This window comes from Rousettus aegyptiacus, unplaced genomic scaffold (genome assembly GCF_014176215.1).
Source record: "Rousettus aegyptiacus isolate mRouAeg1 unplaced genomic scaffold, mRouAeg1.p scaffold_m13_p_10, whole genome shotgun sequence".
Lineage (NCBI taxonomy): Eukaryota > Metazoa > Chordata > Mammalia > Chiroptera > Pteropodidae > Rousettus > Rousettus aegyptiacus.
Window position 1 is genome coordinate 3,263,654 of NW_023416285.1, and position 17,462 is coordinate 3,281,115.

General features: G+C 54.8%; 1 protein-coding gene across 3 annotated transcripts in view; it reads left to right on the plus strand.

Moving 5' to 3' along the window:
* EVC2 (EvC ciliary complex subunit 2) overlaps positions 1–17,462 on the plus strand; it is a 60,725-nt gene that overhangs the window by 15,240 nt on the left and 28,023 nt on the right. For 2 of the 3 annotated variants that reach the window (XM_036227490.1, XM_036227491.1), the window contains exons 6-9: positions 4,010–4,144; positions 6,942–7,081; positions 13,741–14,065; positions 15,245–15,484. In XM_036227490.1, the coding sequence (XP_036083383.1) occupies positions 4,010–4,144; positions 6,942–7,081; positions 13,741–14,065; positions 15,245–15,484 (840 nt within the window). The remainder of the gene's footprint in view (positions 1–4,009; positions 4,145–6,941; positions 7,082–13,740; positions 14,066–15,244; positions 15,485–17,462) is intronic. The other variant, XM_036227492.1, reaches the window with a different exon arrangement.

Below are 17,462 nucleotides of genomic sequence, written 5' to 3' on the forward strand. Positions count from 1 at the left end.
GGAGTCTCTTTGTGCTCAGAGCTGTTTCTCAAGGGCCGTGCATATAGCAGGGGTCAGCAAGTCACTGACCCCTCTGCTTCTTGGTTCTATAGCTCGAAGTGAAGGAGTTCAGCTAAATTACTCCTAAAATCTCTTTCAGAGAAAGCTTTCTGCTTGGTGTTCCCTTTTCTTCAAACTTTTATTTGGGGCGGGGGGGAGGAGGGGAAGGTGGGAGGGTTGGGTTTAATATATGTCTATTGTGGACATCCCACTCTATACCAGAGAGACAGAGAGAGAGAGACTGAGGCTTGCCGGCCCACCGCCAGAGAGCATCACCACTAACAGGTTAGCTTCTTGTTTTCCCCGAGTCTGTGAATCCGTTTATTGCATAGTTGAAGTCAGATTCTACAAGCAGTTCTTCCTCGTGCTTTTGTGACTTGGCGTTGGATCTTCAAGCATCCTTTCGAAAGGCCTTTCCGTCTAGCATCGCTCTTCATAAGTGCACCGATGCAGCTCATCAAGGGAATCTGCCGTTGGCTGATCACGTGATTGAGCGGGCGGTGGTAACGGACGGCTGTTTTCCAGAGACAGGAGGGGACGTGAGTGAGGATCCGGGGCGGAGGAAACCGGGGTCACTTTCTTGTCTGTATTCTTAGATGATGAAGTTTCAGGTAAATCGGCTCCTAGAAACCTGTGCTGACTGATTACCAGTGGGATTCGTCTGCAAGATTTTTAGGGAGAATCTCAAATGTGTGACTGACTGAGTTGGGGCTGATTTCCAGGGCTCCGAGCGGCTTCGGTTTCCTGGTTTGTCATGGCAGTGGTAGGTCCCTCCAGCACCCAGCCTGCCAAGCCAGACCTCCGGGGACATTCTCACCACGACCCCCACCGCGGCCGTGGCGTCCCCCATGTCCATCCCATGACCATCTCCTGAGGATGCGTCTAACCTGTGCCCGTCCCGTGGCCTGGCGGTCACGGTGACAAGCGGCTCGCATCCTCTGGCTGATCTCCATGCGCTGCAAGGCCATGCAGAGGACCTATTGTTCTAATGTGGTAAAGTACGCCAACCATAGACTGTAGTCATCGATACGTGGTACAATCACACGTCGATAGTCATCACCACCGTCTAGTTCCAGACCGTTTTCATCCCCCCAGAAGGACACTGTGCCCATTAAGCAGTCACCCTCCTTCCCTCCGTCCTCCCCTCCCCCAGCCCTGCAGCTGCTCCTCTGTCTCCTCCCCGTATAGATTCGTTTGCTCCGGACATTTCGTATAATGGAAACATACAGCATTTGGCCTTTTCGTGACTGGCGGCTTCTACTTAGCGTAAGGCGTTCGCGGTCGGTTTGTGCTGTAGCGCGAGCGCCTCGTTCCTGTGTGTGGCTGAATGCTGTTCCGTCGTATGGGTAGACCGCATTTCCTTATCCATTCGTCTCCACGCGGACAGACCGTTGGGCCTTGTCCAGCTTGTGGGTGATTGAACAGAGCCGCTGTGAACATCCGGGTACAGCTTCCTGTCGGCTTCCCGTTGACCTGTCGTCCATCCTTCGGGGTAGGTTCCCAGGAGAGAGCTTGCCAGACCGTGTAGTAGCTGCGTGTTTGACTCGGTGAGGGGTGGAAGGCACTGTGTTTGTCCTCATTTTACAGATGGGGAAGCTGAAGCTCGGAGAAGGGGAAGCCCAGGGTCCCGCAGCTTGGCTGGGGACAGAGCTGAGCCCAGCGAGGGTCGAAGTCCACGGTCTTCACTGTGCTTCCCGCAGCCGCAGCCTTGTTTTGGGGCCTCGCCGTTTCCCCCCTGCCATGTGCGCTTCCGGAATGCAAGAATTCATTCCCGTAGCTGTGTGGCTGCGTGAAGCTAGGCGCCGCCCCCTGCTCTGCCCGCCCCGCCCCCCCCCCCCCCCCCCCCCCCCGCTCTTCACATCCTCTTGGCCACGTGACTGGCCAGAGGCAAGCAGCATCTCAGAGTGGAGGTTCAGAGACGGGGGAGAGGAGAAGAGGCAGAGAAGCCAGGTGGCCGACTTGGCGTCATGGTTAAGTAGGAATGGAAGAGGGAGAGAAAGAGAGAGGGAGGGAGAGAGGTGTCTCCCCGCGTTTTATGGCCCGGTCGCCCTGCTCGCCTGTAATTCTGTTCCAATCTTTGTTTCTGGTTCTCGGCGACCAGACACGTACGTTCTACCACAGTTTGAGAGGTTGGAACTAAAGGTGTTTTAGGGAACCACACCGTCCCCTGGGCGGCAGGTGGTGTGGTCTGGTGAGGAGAACACAGACTTTGGAATCAGCTCGCCCTTATCATTCTTTAGCCGTCGACTTTGATTAATTATTTAATCTCTTTTCATCTCCCTTTGTCTGTCAGTAGAATGGGAGTAATGCTTCTCCCACAGGATCGCTGAAGACAGAATGATATAAAGCATGTAACACACTCGATTAGTTTCCTGGGGCTTCCGTCATAAATTATCACAAACCACAGAGCTCAGAATAACAGAAACTTGTTTCTCTGTGGCTCTGGAGGCCGGGAGTCTGAAACCAAGGCATCTGCAGGGTGTGCTCCGTTCGAAGGCTCCAGAGAAGATCTTGTGCTGCATTTTCCTGGCTTCGGGTGGCTCCCGGAAATCCTTATTTGTTTCATAGCTACCTCACTCCAGTCTTTGCCTCCACGGTCACGTGACCTTCCTCTTCCCATGTGTCTGTGCCCACCTCTCTCTGTCCTTCCAAGGATACAGTCATTGATGTAGAGCCCTCCCCCACCAATCCCATATGACCTCATCTCAACGGGATTATATCTGGGCGCATTCATGGGGACCAGGGGTTTAAGTCTTCAGCATACCTCTTTAGGGAACACAGTGCAACTCACTGCAGGTCCCTGACCCAGGGACTGGCATATTGTTGGTGAGCAAATACTATTAATTCTCTCTACCTCCTCATTCTTCTTCCTTAAGCTGAAAAAAAAAAATCCGCCTTCTGTGAAGGAGCATCCTTAAAAACAGATGGCCGAAGACATAGTGCTTCTGTTCTCTTTGGATGCAAATATTTTTTTTTCTGCATAGATATGACCTTTATTTTAACGAAATTGGGATTTTACTGTGTATTCAGTTCTGTATCTTTGAAAATGTTAGATTAAGATATAAATGTATGAAAACATTATTAAAAATTCGACACTCACGAATCAGTTGCATTTCTACACACTAACAATGAACAATCCAAAAAGGAAATGAGAAGGACAGTTTCATCGGCTGGAGCATCAAAGAGAATAAAATACTGAGGAGTAAAGCTAACTAAAAGGAGAAGGACTCGTACAGCGGAAATATTCCAAAGGACGGCCGATAGAAATTAGAGGAGACGCAGATCAGCGGACTGTCGTCCGTGTACGCGGACCGGAAAACTTCACATCACTATGATCTGCAAATTCAATGCGACTTCTGTCAAAATCCCAATGGCAGTTTTTTGTAGAAATTGAAAAACCCATCCTAACATTAATACGGACCCTCAAGGGAGCCCGAATAGCGAAACCCATCTTGAGAAAGAGCGAAGCTGGAGGCCTCACTCGGACGGAGACCAACGGAAGAGACGCGAAACCCCAGGAAAACACCCTCGCGCGCGTGAGTCGGGCGATTCCCAGCACCCGGGACAGGACCATGCAATGGGAAAAGGACGACAAATGGTGTTTTGGGAACTGGGTGTGCTCGTGCAGAGGCGTGGAGGTAGGCCCCTCCCCGACGGCAGGCGCAGGAATTAACTCAAAATGCATCAAAGACTTAAACGTAGAGCCTGAAACCATAAAACTCTTAGAAGAAAACGAAGCTTCACGACCTCGGGTTTGGCAATGACCTCTTAGCGATGATACCGAAAGAACAGGCAAGGAAGGGGAGGCACATCGCTGGGCTGCTCGCGAGGGCATCGGCTGACTCGCTGGCGAGGGGCAGAGCCGGGCGCGAACCCGGGCGAGTCCTCGTTTGGCGGTAAGTTCGTCGTGGCGCGACCTGAAAGACGCAGAGTCTGACCACGGCTGCATCCTCCCTCTCTCGTCCCGTAGGTGCTGCCGAACCACGGCCTCCACGCGGCCGGGTTCTTCGTGGCCTTCGCCGTCTCCCTCGTGCTGGCCTGGGTCACACTTTTCTTCGTGGGTCGCTGTCAGTGTTGGAAGGGAGGCCTGCTCACCGGACGTCAGGTGAGTCCCTGTGCGTATCTTCTTCCCGGGGGTCCTTGTTGGCAGTAGATGTGAGGTCGAAGTTCAGCCTTCAGGTCAGTGGGTCTTGACCCTGGGTGGACACCAGAGCCCCCTGTGGAACTGTGGACAGACACTCAGGCCCCGGCCCGCCTGCAGAGACGCTGGCCGGGTGGGCCCGGGGTGTCCCTTTGCCGGTCGCTTTCCAAAGCTCCCTGGCTGGTTCCAGCAGCGGCCGGGGGTGAAAGCCCGGCCATCTAGCTGACTGACCGAGCACTTACCCGTGTGGCTTGCAGCCTCATTCAGGTTCTAGAAGTTCCACATCCCCTGCGGAAAGTCTTTGGAGACTCACTACCTCCTTGGGGAGGCCTGGCCCCTGAACAGGGCTTCGTAGAGCTCCCTGGCCTGGCCCCCTATGCTTCCCGCCTCGTGCTACAGCGCCCCCTCTGCCCAGGGCTGGGCACTCCCGGACAGTGCCGGGCTCTCCACACTCACCGTTACTTTTTTAGTGCCTTCTCTGCTCGTCGGTGAGCATAATTTTCACTAGTCCTTTGAGACTCAGCTGGGGCCTCATCTCTCCCTGGAAAGCATCGCTGGCCACTTCCTGGCTGAGTTAGGGGGCCTCTCTCCGGGTCCCCACACTGGTTTCTGTAGAGTCCACCCAGCATGTACCCTAAGCTGTTGGGCCCCTCTGTGAGCTCCTTCATCTCTGTATGCCCATCCTGGGCTGGGTTCCCCGAGAAGCATATCCTGAGACCGGGATCCCAATGCAAGCGGTTTATATGGAAAGCGACCCCAAGAAATAATGGTGGGGGGTGGGATAGCGAGGCAGGAAGGGAAGGCGGCCAATCAAGTTACTGCCGTGGCACCTGGAGCTTCATCTTACTTGGAAACTGTGGACAGTGGGGGACAGGCCTCAGGGTCACCTACCTGAGTGGAGGAGGGGCACGGGTTTTTATCCACCAGGTTCCACTGGTCATTGGTTGAGGACAGAGGGGCATGGGGGCCAAGGTGAAGGGGACCGTTCCCTAGCGTGGGCTCTGTAGGCCAGCAGGAGCCTTCGGAGAAGGAAGCGTAGGTACTGGCTAGCGGATCTTGGGCTGGTGGGCCCTGAAGTGGCGAGGATGAGGGGCCGGATGGTGTCTGCCGCAGCCCCCATGGGCCGCCGTGGAGACTGGTATTCGGAGGCGCTCAGTGGATGCGAGAGGGCAAGAGCGAGGCCTTGGTCCATCAGTGGGTGGGCAGACAGGGGAGGGAAGGGAGGGCAGCTGGTCACACGGCGAGAACTGCCCCAGCAGGCGCTGCTGGGAGCAAGCATTTCTTCAGGACCGTGAAAGGCAGGGGCCGCTGGGCTCAGCGTCGCCCAGAGGTCCAACGGCTCGAAGGATCATCTGTCATCTTTCTCCCTGTCTTTATATTGAGGAAACTGAGGCCCATGAAGTTAAACAGCTTGCTTCACGTGGCCGAACGTAGGCCGGGACCGGGCTTCTGGGTCCTCTCCCCCTGGAGGCTGGAAGTCTTGTCACATTGTTCGTTTTGTTTCTGCTTCCTAGAGGAGAGAGTTGTCTTTTCAAGGTGAGGTCAGCCCACAATAGCCTTGGCAGGAAAGAAAACGAGGGGAAGGAAAATGGCCAACTAATCGGATATTCTGTTTGCTCTCCCAAAGCAGTTATCAATCGTAGAAGAACAAAACTCACCCTTTACTTTGATGAAGGAGCAGGATTCTCTGCCCGGAGATTAAAGGCTGATCGCTACGACTGCAGAGAGGAAAGCGAAGTGTGAATTTAGGTTGAGGTCTGATGGCCCTTGCAGGATTTTTTTCCGCATCACAGAATGAACTCTTTCGCATGTTTCTTTGTTTTTGCCAGCATGATGGCAGCCAGCAAGACAGCATGCTATAAAACAGAAGACAGTCTTTGCAGTTCGATCGACTTGGAATTAAACCCACCTGGCTTTTTCTGAGCTGTGCAAAGCTAGATAATGTTACTGCACCTTTCTGAGCAGCACTGTCCTTATATGTAAAGTGGGGACAATTTTGTTATGACAGTTTCATGATATGACACGTACAAGCCATAAGGTCTGGAATTCTTAACTGTGAGCTTCAGTAAATACCCATTTCTGCAGAATTAATATTAGGGACAAAACGGATACATCATCTATCCAGTCAGAAGGTTGGGCTCAATTATCTCTGACATCACTTCCATCTTACAATTCTGTATTCTGATTAGAAACCGGCCAGATCCGTGCTGTTGAAGTTCATCTGCCAACTCTACATGATGATGGTGATGGTGGTGATAGTGATGATCATGGTGATGATGGTGTTGGTGATGGTGATGATGATGGTGGTGGTGATAGTGATGATGACGATGGTGATGGTGTTGATGGTGTTAATGGTGCTGCTGCTGCTGATGGTGGTGGTGGTAATGATGGTGATGGTGATGATGGTGATGGTGATAGTGATGATGATGATGGTGGTGGTGGTGCTGATGGTGGTGATGGTGATGGTGATGATGATGGTGGTGGTGAAATATTTTTATAGATTCACAGGTTTCAGTGGTTTTTCCATTCATTGCTTTGTTTTATTCACACAGCTCCGTACAGGGCTACTAGGATCATGATCCCATATTTTGATGAAAAAATAGAACCTCGGGGAAGTGCAATATCTCGCCTGAGTTTACTCTGCTCATAAAGTGGGCAAGCCAGGTTCTCTGACCACAGATTCCTACTGTCCTTTGTGACTTTTCCAGCATGTGACACTCCCAAAAAAGCCTACTCAACTGTTTCTGAAATTCTCCCGAAGGTTCAGCATCGTGAGACCAAGCCGGAGCACTCCCAGTTCGCCTCGGCTGACGGCGTGAATGAAGATCTCGCTCTCAATGACCAAATGGTAGACATTCTGTTGTCAGAGGACCCCGGGAGCATGCTGCAAGCCTTGGAAGAGTAAGAGTTCTAATTCCCAGTATACTTTCATGGATGCGATGAATGTTTTAACTCTAGTTTCATGAGAGGGAAGATAAAATATTTCGTTCATTCGTGAATTCATTCTTTTAGTCATTCACTTGCCACCCAGTCGTCATACTCAAACAACTCTATGCACGAAACACTATGCTTGGTGTTTGGGAAAAGAGAGGGATTAAGACATGTAGTCCGTGGTATGAGGCGATCTGACCTCGTGGGGAAAACAAACAAACAAAGAGCAGTGACCATAAAAGTTTGCTGAGCACCGTGCTAAGCGAGATCAGGGCCAGCTGAGCCCAGAAGAAGAAGAATTACCTCTGAGGGGGTCATGGAAATGCTGCCCAGAGGAGACGATGTTCGAAGTAAGTCTTGAAGCGTGGGTAGAAGCTTCCCAAGTGGATTAAGGGAGAAGAGGCTTTTCAGGCAGAGGGAAGGAAGGCCAGATGCCAGGACAGGAAACGGGTAAGGTGCGTTTGGGGAAGTTTACGTAGCTCAGCACGATGATGCGTGTGGATCGGGGCATCGAGTCCAGCAAAGCAGCAGAAGAGGCGGCTGGAGAGAGAGGCCAGGCCAGTGATGGGAACTGCATCCGGGTCTTTCGATTTATTTGACAAACAGTTTTAATGCACTGCCTGTTACAGCAGAACGCAGAGCCAGACCTGGGTCTAAGAACATTGTGGACACTAACTCACATCCTCTTAACGACCCCGCGAGCCACGTCTTGCTGTCCGTACCGTCTCGCACGTGGGGACTTGAGCAGGGGGAGGGCGCTCGTCCCACGGCCAGGTTTCAAACGCAGGCGGTCCAGCTGCAGGGTTCGTGGTGTCCAAATGCTGCACTGACCGCGTTTTCTCCTGGCCGGCACACGGGTCACAGTCTAGTTGCCTGCCACTCGATCAGACTCATCAGCTTGGCCTTTCCTTCTTTCTTTTCAGCAGACACTTACAGATGACCTCTTATGTTTCTTGTCAAATTCATAAAATCCTTGTTACAACCGAGGTCCTTGAATTTAGTGCCTACGTTTTTATTCTATGCAATTTATCATTTCAGGTCTTACATGTAGGTCTTTGATCCATTTCGAGTTAATTTTGCTGTATGGCGACAGGAAGCAGTCTAGTTTCACTTTCTTGCAGGTGGCTTTCCGGTTTCCCCAGCACCACTTATTGAAGAGCCTTTCTTTTCTCCATCGTATGTTTTTGGCTCATTTGTTGAAAACTATTTGCTCCTATACATGAGGGTTTATTTCTGGACTCTTGATTCTGTTCCGTTTGTCTGTGTGTCTGTTTCTCTGCCCATACCATGCTGTTTTGATCATTGTCGCTTTGAGTATAATTCGAAGTCAGGCAGAATGATGCCTCTGACTTTGTTCTCTTTTTCTCAGGTTTATTTTAGCTGTTTAGGGTCTTTTGTGATTCCATACAAATCTGATGATTTTTCTTTTGTTCTGTTTCTTTAAAAAATGCCATTGGGGTTTCGGTGGGGATTGCGTTAAATCTATATATTGCTTTGGGTAATTTGGCCATTTTAACTATGTTGGTTCTTCCAATCCATGAACACAGAATATCTTTTCATTTTTTTGTGTCTCTTCAATTTCTTTTAATAATGTTTGTCGTTTTCAGCATACAGGTCCTTCCCATTCTTTAAGTTTATTCTTAGGTATTTTATTCTTTCTGTTGCAATTGCAAAAGGAATTATATTTTTCTCTCGAGATTCTCAATCCTATCTTCTATTTCCTCACACACATTAAGCATAATTGCTTTAAAGTCTCTGAAAACTTCATTAGCTTCGCCCTGGTTCTGTGCTTAACATCTGTTGTTCCTCTTAGTCGGCGATCATATTTCCCTGTCTCCTTGTTAATGTCTGGGTAGTTTTGATTCTGTGCTAGACATTGTCTATAGAAATCGAGAAGTTAGTCGAGGCCTGGAATGACGTCATCTTCCGGGCAGCTAGGGGTGTGTGTGGATTACCTCGGTCCAGTCGGATTGGAGCCATTCAAAGCAGGCCTTGGCTTCCTTCCAGGGCTGGTCAGTTGACATCCTTACTCCTAAGGCATCCGTACTGACCGGGGGTCACTGGGTTTCATCAGAACAGCCTCTCCTCAGAATCTCTAGGCTCGAGTTTTCCTCTCCTTCACTCTATAAGTCTGTTGAAAATTCTGCTGAGTTTACCAGCCTCTGGGCCGAGTGGACCCAAACCTAGGGCTGCCGTCTCGGAGCCTCCTTGTGCCCCCTGGATCTTGACCTCATATTTTTTTGGCTGCTTTGTTACTCCTCAGACGCTCCCGAACACGTTGATTCTGTCCAGCTTTTCTAAGTTGTTTTCAGTGGGGTAGTTTGTCCCAGTCACCTAGACCACCCCCAGTGGGAACAGAGTCTTGAAGGCATCTCAGCATAAACTCCGCTCCAGGCGCTGACCCAGACGCAGGCCCCGCCGTCAGAGGCCGCCCAGGCGGGAGGGGCATGAAGACAGAAGGCTCAGAACAGCAGAGCGTGACAGGGCCGTCGAGGGCGCCGGGTAAGACCCCGGCCCCTGGACTTAGATCAGGGCTTCATCCGGGCTGTGCCACCGTGTGGCCTGGGTGAAGTTACTTCGGTGATGGCTCAGGGTGGAGGGGGGCTCTGGGTGTCAGGCTCCACAGCTGACCCTGGAGACCCAGAGGATAGTTTCTCATTTGGGAAGATCTGGGTTTTAAGAGAAGACCCTGCATGCAAACGGAGAATGGCTTAGAGGGAAAGCCCAGAGTCCATCGAGGGAGAGGCGAAGTGTACCCAGGGCGGGAATGGTAGACTGGGGGGAGGGTGCTCAGAGGGAGCCCGCAGAACCGGGGTGCGGTTGGTACATGACTGTGTGTGTGCGCAGAGTGGGGTGTAGTTTGGACGTCGAAGGGGAGGGGAAAAGCCCGGGTCATTCCTTCTGGGTTTTGTCTGTTACTTTTATTTTAATCTCTTTTGAGTGGGAGAGGAGGGAGTACCCCACAATTCTGGCTGCTCAGTAGGTCCAGAGGCTGCAGGAATGTCCAGAGCTGACTGCGCGCCCCGCTGGGCGCCGGGCCCCGTTCATCCGGGTCTAGGTGGCAGGCTCAGGGGCACGGCCAGCCGAGCTTCGTGCGGCCACCAGCCGTGGCCCTTCGTTGTAGCGTCCTTCCTCAGCCAGAGTGCCAGGGTGACAGGTCAAAGTCAGCCACACTGCTCGGGAGGGAGGAGGGAGGACAGCGGACGCCGGGGAGAAAGGGGGGTAGTTAGCGGCAGAGACTCATAAACGCCTCTTATTATGTTAAGCGGTGTGAGCAGGTGGTTATCAAAGCGTTCCTAGCTGCCAGTAGGTTTCCTTCCAGACCATGAAAATGCAAAGTTAAGTGATTTGTCATCCGCACCTAGGTACTTAATTTGCAAGTAGATAGGACGCTGTAACCTCCCGAGCAAAGTAATTAGCACTTCAGGAAAGAAAGGATTGACCCTGCTGCCTTTGCCTTTGAATCAAGAAGTGATGGCGGCCAAGTCTCCCTTCATCCCTTCGTCTCTGCAGCCTGGACGCGGTAGGGGTGCTGAGGTTCACCAGGATTTCTCTTGTAATCGCTGGGCAGCTCTGGAGTGTTATACGTGTTTCTCCTCGGGCGGCCGTCTGGTTTTGCCCGAGGAGTGTTCAGCATGGATCATCAAGCGCAGCCTGAGAGAGCCTGGCCCGAGAGCCGAGACGAGGCTCCCTCCTCCTCCCCCAGCCTCCGCTCTCCGGCCCAGGCTCCCCACCTCCTGTCAGTGTTTACCGAATGCTTCAGGCATCATGGCCGGATGTGCATTGTGGGAACGCGGCGATACAGTTTTCTAGTAGTAGTGTTGCCCATTAGTTTTAATCTTTCCATCTTGACGTACAGCCAAGCTCGGGAGCTCCCAGAAAGAAAATGTCACTCCGAATGTCAGCGGCTTAGCGTGCACGGAAGTCTGTGATAGTCTGCCCACTAAAAATAGCCGTTTTTCTCCAGCAAATCGTTTATCCCCTTTGTAATTCTCACACGAGGCTTGGCTGGGAATCTAAATATGCCTTCAGGTGACTTGATTGCCATCTCATTTCTGAGACCCATCGAGCTGTTCCTTTGTCTCACTGATTTATTTTTGGCAAAGAGCATTTTCTTGGTTACTTAGTCGTTTCTCTTTTATTCAGAGGTTGCCTCTCGCAGGACAGGCTTGAAGAAGGGATATTTCCTTTCATTTTTAAAACATCGGATTCCTCGACTATTGTCATACTGCAGGTGCCTTAGCCCCAGGCAGGCTGGGATGCGAGGAAGGAGGGACTGGGCTCCACTCGCTGGTCCCAGAAGCTTCTAGAGCCATGGAATGCGCGAGGCATGCTGGCTCCGGCCTCGCTCTGGCCCTGACCATCGCCCATGAGGAGACCGATGTTCAGAAAGGTTTATTGGCCACACGAGTGGTGATGGGTTTGGGCCTGGGCCTGAGCGCTCCCAGAACCACTGTTCTATTGACGCAACAGGGTTTGGTTTTTTTTTTCCTTTTTTTTTTTTTTTTTAAGATTGAGCTTAGATTTTCCAAGAGAGACAAAGAAAAAGAAGAGAAGAAAGAAAATCCAGGCCTGCATTTATTTCCCGTCTTTAGAAGGAAGTTCATTGCGGTATTTTGATGCCGCTGACATTGCCTTCTAAACAACGGTCTCAAAATCGTTTTGTCCGGAGTCGGTGTTCAATGAGTATTCATCGAATCGAGGCTTTTAAAAATGTTTATTAAGTAGTCGTGACTCTGGTCCTCATCTCTGAAACCCCGAGCCCAGGGAAATTAAGCCACTTGGCCGAGTATCTTTTGTTCGTTTCTTCTTTGACCAGGTTCTCTGCTCATGGATGCAATCATTTTAGAAATTTGTTACGGGATCGGTTACCTCGGCAGATGCCTGCCGAGGGCCCCTTCGGTGCGGGGTGCTGTGGCGGCCCCGGCCGGGCGCTGCCCGTGGTCTCGGCTTTGGTCCCCGGGGGGGGGGGGGGGGGGGGGCGTCGCACACAGAAAACACAGACACGCTGACGGCCGCATTGCGATGTCCTGCCTCGCCGTGGCGAGGGTGGTCCAGGAGCGGGGCGCTGCCGGAAAGGGGCGCGGGCCCTGCCTCGGCTGGGGGCCGGGTAACCCAGGGCCCGCGCGACGTGTGGCCCGTGGGGGGCAGCAGGCACAGGGCGCCGTGGACAGGGCTGTGGACAGAGAGAGGCCAGGGCCGGTGCGGCCAGTGCGGGGCGTGACCTGGAGCCGCTCCACCGTCGTCCTCTGTCCAAAAACGCTGATTGTCTCCGCATCACGCGAGGCTCTCGGAAGCCACCTGGCTCGTCCGTCTCGTTCTGTGATGCCGTCCTGTTCTGTCTTCCCCATCGAGGCAGCAAGTTCAAGGGCAGGGACTTTCTGTCTCACCCGCTGATTTATCCTCAGTGCCTCAGACAGTGCACGCGGCGGGTGCTCGGGGATGCAGCCTCGTCGGTGACAGCCGCCAGCAGATAAAATTAGGGGCTCTCCGGCGACTTTGATAGAGAAGGGGAAAGGTCGAGTTTTAAGGGGAAAAAAAAGATCAAAGTTTCTTTTGGTCTCGGCGATTTAAAGGTGGCTTCGCGACTCCGGGACGGCGATGTCGGGGGGACACACACGTACGGGCCGTTCTCGGGGGGAAGCTCTGGGCCAGAGACGAAGTGCAGCGATGGGGGGTGCTAGAGGAGGCCGTCGGGAAGAGGACAGGGGGAGGGGCACCAGAACGGCGCCCCGCGGAATTCCGGCCTTTAGAAGTCAGAGGAGCCCAGGAGAAGGCGGAGGTCGGGGAAGCCAAGGGAAACGGGTCCCAGATGAGGGGCGACCGCCCGCGTCTGCCCGTGCCTCGAGATCAGCCGAGCACTGACAAGCGCCTTGTTTTTCACTCCTGGGATGTTCCCGATGACCGGCGCGGGTTCGGGGACGAGGCAGGGGCAGAAGGCTAGAACCGTGGAATGGTGACAGGGCGCATGGACAGCTCTTTCAGGGTGCTTTGCCGTGAAGGGGGACAGAGATGTGGAGCAGCAGTAACCCGCCGTACAGGTAGCACGTGCCTAGGGCACTCCTAGATCTCTGGAGGGATCGGCGACATTCTCCAAACGGCCACCACAAGCCTCCTTACGATGAGCACCCGGCTGGGAGGGGAAAGCGGCCCTGCCCTCACGCCCACGCCTCGCTTCTGGCTCTCCTGCAAGGTGTGTGTGGGGGGGTTCCCACCAGCGCCTGACAAACCGAAGCAGGATTATTGTGGGGGGCCCGCCGCAGAGCAGAGCGGCGGTGAAGCCGCTGGTTTCCATGGCAACCCTCACGGTCGTCTTCCCAGCAGCGATGGTTTCTCGGAGGAGTTCTGTGTCCCACAGATGCCTCCCTTCCCCCGGCAGGTGTCTGCTGAGCTCCTCCCGCGTGTCTGGCGCCGTCTCAGATACTGGGAAGGAACAAATTGACTACGTGAGAATCTGCGACTTAGTCAGTGGCCTTGGGTAACCGGATAGAGCAGAAAGGAGAGACGGAGGGAAAAGGAAAAAAGAAATGCTCTGCTTGCAAATAATTTAAAGCCTCGGAGTTTTGAGGGACCTTGTTTTTGGCTGCGGTCTCAGGTAACGGAATTCGCTTGACCTTTGTGTTGTCCAGGTTGGAGATCGCAACCCTGACTCGGGCGGACGCGGAGCTCGAGGCTTGTCGAACCCAAATCAGCAAAGACGTCATCACCCTTCTCCTGAGGAACCTGACGGGCCGCGGCCACCTCTCCGCGCAAGTAGAGAGGAGGATGGGCGCTGTCTTCAAAAAGCAGTTTCTGCTGTTGGAGAAGGAAATCCGAGAGGAGTTCGAGCGGAAGATGGTGGCGCTGACAGCCGAGTGCGACCTGGAGACGAGAAGGAAGACAGAGAGCCAGCGCCAGAGGGAGATGGCAGCCACGGAGGAGGCAGAGGAGCTGCTGAAACGCGTCAGCGACAGGGTGAGGCCGCCCGGGCGGACGGCCGCTCCTCGCCCCTTCGTCTGGGGCTTCACCAGTTACCCATCCACGCGTCCATCCGCCACCCGCCCATCCGTCACCCACCCATCCCTCCCTCCATCCATCCATCATCCCTCTATCTACCCCTCCATCCATCCATCCATCCATCCATCCACACGTCCATCCATCCATTATCCATCCATCCATCCATCATCCCTATATTCATCATTCCTCTATCCATCTACCCATCCATCCATCCATCATCCATCTATCCACCTACCTACTCAGCCAGCCACCCATCCATCCATCCATCCATCCGCCTGTCCATCCACCTGTCCATCCACTCATTTGTCCATCCGCCTGTCCATCTACTCATCCATCTGTTTATCCACTCACCTCCCGCCCACCATCCATTCATCCACTCGCCACTCTTCCAGCCGCCTGTCCGTCTACGCGTCTGTCCGTTCACCTCCAGGCGTCCTTCCACCCAGCCAGCATTCATTCAGAAAGCGTTTGTTAGTCACTTGTCGTCTCTCAGGTGTCGTGCTAGGCAGCGAAGGTACAGAGAAGTTCGTGGTCTAACGAAGGATCCTTGCACGTCAGAAATATGGCGTCGTTCAAGCATGGCATAGTAGAGTGGAGTTCACGGTCCCAGGGGGGTCGTGGGGAGGCAGGAAGGGCACGTCCACAGAGCACGTGGCTCAGGGAGGGCGTGAGGTCGGCGTGCACACGTGTCCCTCGGGACTGCAGTCCGTGCGCCACGGGCCACGAGCCTGAGAGCCTCCCAGCACGGCCCACGGAGTGTCCGCTGCACGGGCCACTTTGAGGCAGCTTTGGTTTGCAGGTTTCCTCCGCTGCGAATGTGCTGCTCTGAGATTGTTCTGGAAAGCATTAGGATGACTGGAGGGCAGGTCGCAATGGCGTTTCCCAGAGCTCAGCAGCCTCGTCGTTGTCGGCTTGGGACGTAGTGTGTGTGTGCGCGCGCGTATGTGGAGTGTGTGCCCACATGCCTATGTGTGCACGTGCCCATGTGTGCACGTGAATATGCACTGTGTGTGCACGTGCACTGTGTTTGTTGCGTGCGTGTGTGAGCATGCACCGTGTTCATGCATGTGCCGGTGTGCGTGTGTACCCGCGTGCCGTTGCGTGCGTGGGTCTCTCACACGCTCCTGCCCTCCGCAGTCCGCGGTCGAGTGCAGCGCCTCCCTGCGGGCCCTGCACAGCCTGGAGCTGGGGCACCTCAGGAGGTCGCTCGCCCTGCAGAAGGAGGAAGACTTCGCCAAGGCTCGCAGGCAGCTGGCCGTTTTCCAGAGAAGCGAACTGCACAATATCTTCTTTGCCCAGATAAAAAATGCCATTTTCAAAGGGGAGCTGAAGCCGGAGGCAGCTAAAATGCTGCTGCAGGATTACTGCATCGTCCAGGTAATGCCTGCGCTCGGGCTCGCCGCGAGGGGAGCGTGGTTTTCCGGGCGGTTTCAGTGCGTTCCTCCCCCAGAGCGAAGTCCCGTCTCCTCTTCCGTGCCGCGGACGGGTGCACTGATGTGCCCTTCCTTCTGCCCCTCTCTGTGTGCGTGAGAGTCCGGCGGGCAGGGCGGATGGGGGCCTGGGACTCAGGTCGACCTGGACTCGAAGTCCGGTCCCGCCGCCCACCAGCTGGGTCAGCTTAAGCAAAATGCCCACCTTCTCTGAGCCTCGCTTTCCTTACCTGGAAAACGGGGGATAATGAGTCCCCACGCTCACGGGGGAGTGACGGAGATTTAAGCTGATCCGTAAAGCCAGCGTTTGGCACAAGACGTGCTTAATATACGTAGCAGTTAAAATCACATAGACATGTCTGTGCGTCTGCATGCGCGGGGGCTACAATGTACATGCCTGGGTAAACGTGTGTCTGTTTTTACACATGAGCTTGAGCGTGAGTGCTGTTCACGCGGACAGTAAATTCCTAGACGACCGTGGAAACAGTGTATCTGAGACTGTTGCCATCGAGGCTGTGGAATTCCTAATGAGGCCGGCGTGAAGCACTTCCTGTGCACACGCACACACACGCACGCACACGCGCACAGGGAACTCGCCGGTGTGCCGTCGCGTGCCACGCTCCTGGTCCCGGCGCAGGCCCGGTGCGTGAGGGCTGTGGCGAAGCAGGGGGGTGTCCGGGGAAGGTCCCCCTGAGCCGTCGGGAAGACAGAGCCGCTCTCAGGAGGCACCAGGAGCGGAAGAGAGCAAAGAGGCGTCTCCACTTCGCGCCCGGTTCTCCCCACTCGGTAGGAATATGTCACGCCGTCCGGGTGTTCAGACCCCGTGGCGTCCCGTCAGCCGTCACGGATTTTGCGGTCCCCCTTCTCCTCCTCCTCCTCCTCGTGGAGAGGCACGGCTCACGCTCAGAGCCAGGGCGGCCGAGTTAGAATGCGTGCCACACTGCCGCGGCGATGATGGCGCCGTGGCAGACGACCCTGACCGGAGCTACTGGACTCTTCAGGGGCGCTGGCTGTGAGTTCCTTGCGTGGTCGCCCAGGCCACCCGCTGACGCGGGCCCAGCCCCGTGGAGAATGGCGGCTGTCGCCGCGGTGCCCCTGTGTGTTGATTCTGCTGCCTGGACCCGGCGGGGGCCCGGCCGGCGCTGCTCTGCGCATCCGACGGCCGTCCAGGCTCCGCTGCCGGTCGGGCTGGTCTCCACGTCCGGAGCCGGCAACGGCAGAGCTTCCGCGTGGAAGGGACACTCCGCGGCGTCTCGTGTGTCTCGCGGAAGGAAGTGGTGTTTCCACGGCGAGCGGGGCTGACGTCACCGGGGCCACGTTTTGCTTCCTGCTGGTCTCGTTCCTGCTGGTCTCGTGCCCCCGCCGCTGGGGGAAGCCGGGCGGCCTGCCGTGAGGCGGAGCGCCGGCCCCCTGAGCGAGATCGAGATCGCTGCACTGAAATCCCCGCCCCGCCGCTCACCAGTGTGCAGCGCGGGCTCCGGCTCCGTCTCCTCGGCGGGGGATGGGGACGGTGGCTGTCTCCCTCCCTCACAGCAGATAAGGCGGGAAGGGCCGTGGGCCGGAGGAGATACCCGTGTGCACCAGCGTACGACCCTCTCTCGCGTGGGGCTGGGTTTCGTTCGTTTCGTGGACCGGGGAGACGGCTGGCTGTTCTTTGCCCATCTCCCTGCCCCGTGAGTGTGGGCGCCAGGCGTCTGGGCTGGTGGCCACTTGACCCCGGTGCTGTGTCTGGGACTCCGCGGGGTGAAGGGCGGATCGCTGGCTGCAGGAACTTGCGTTCCTCCTGCCAGGGCAGTGGCCGTTGGTTTGATAACTTTACCATCTGGCCCGGGGCACTTTTCAGAGCCCACATTTCTTATTCAGATAAGTGTGTAACCCAGGGCTCCGATTCCGCATCTTTTTTTTTTGGAAAGGAAACGTAATGT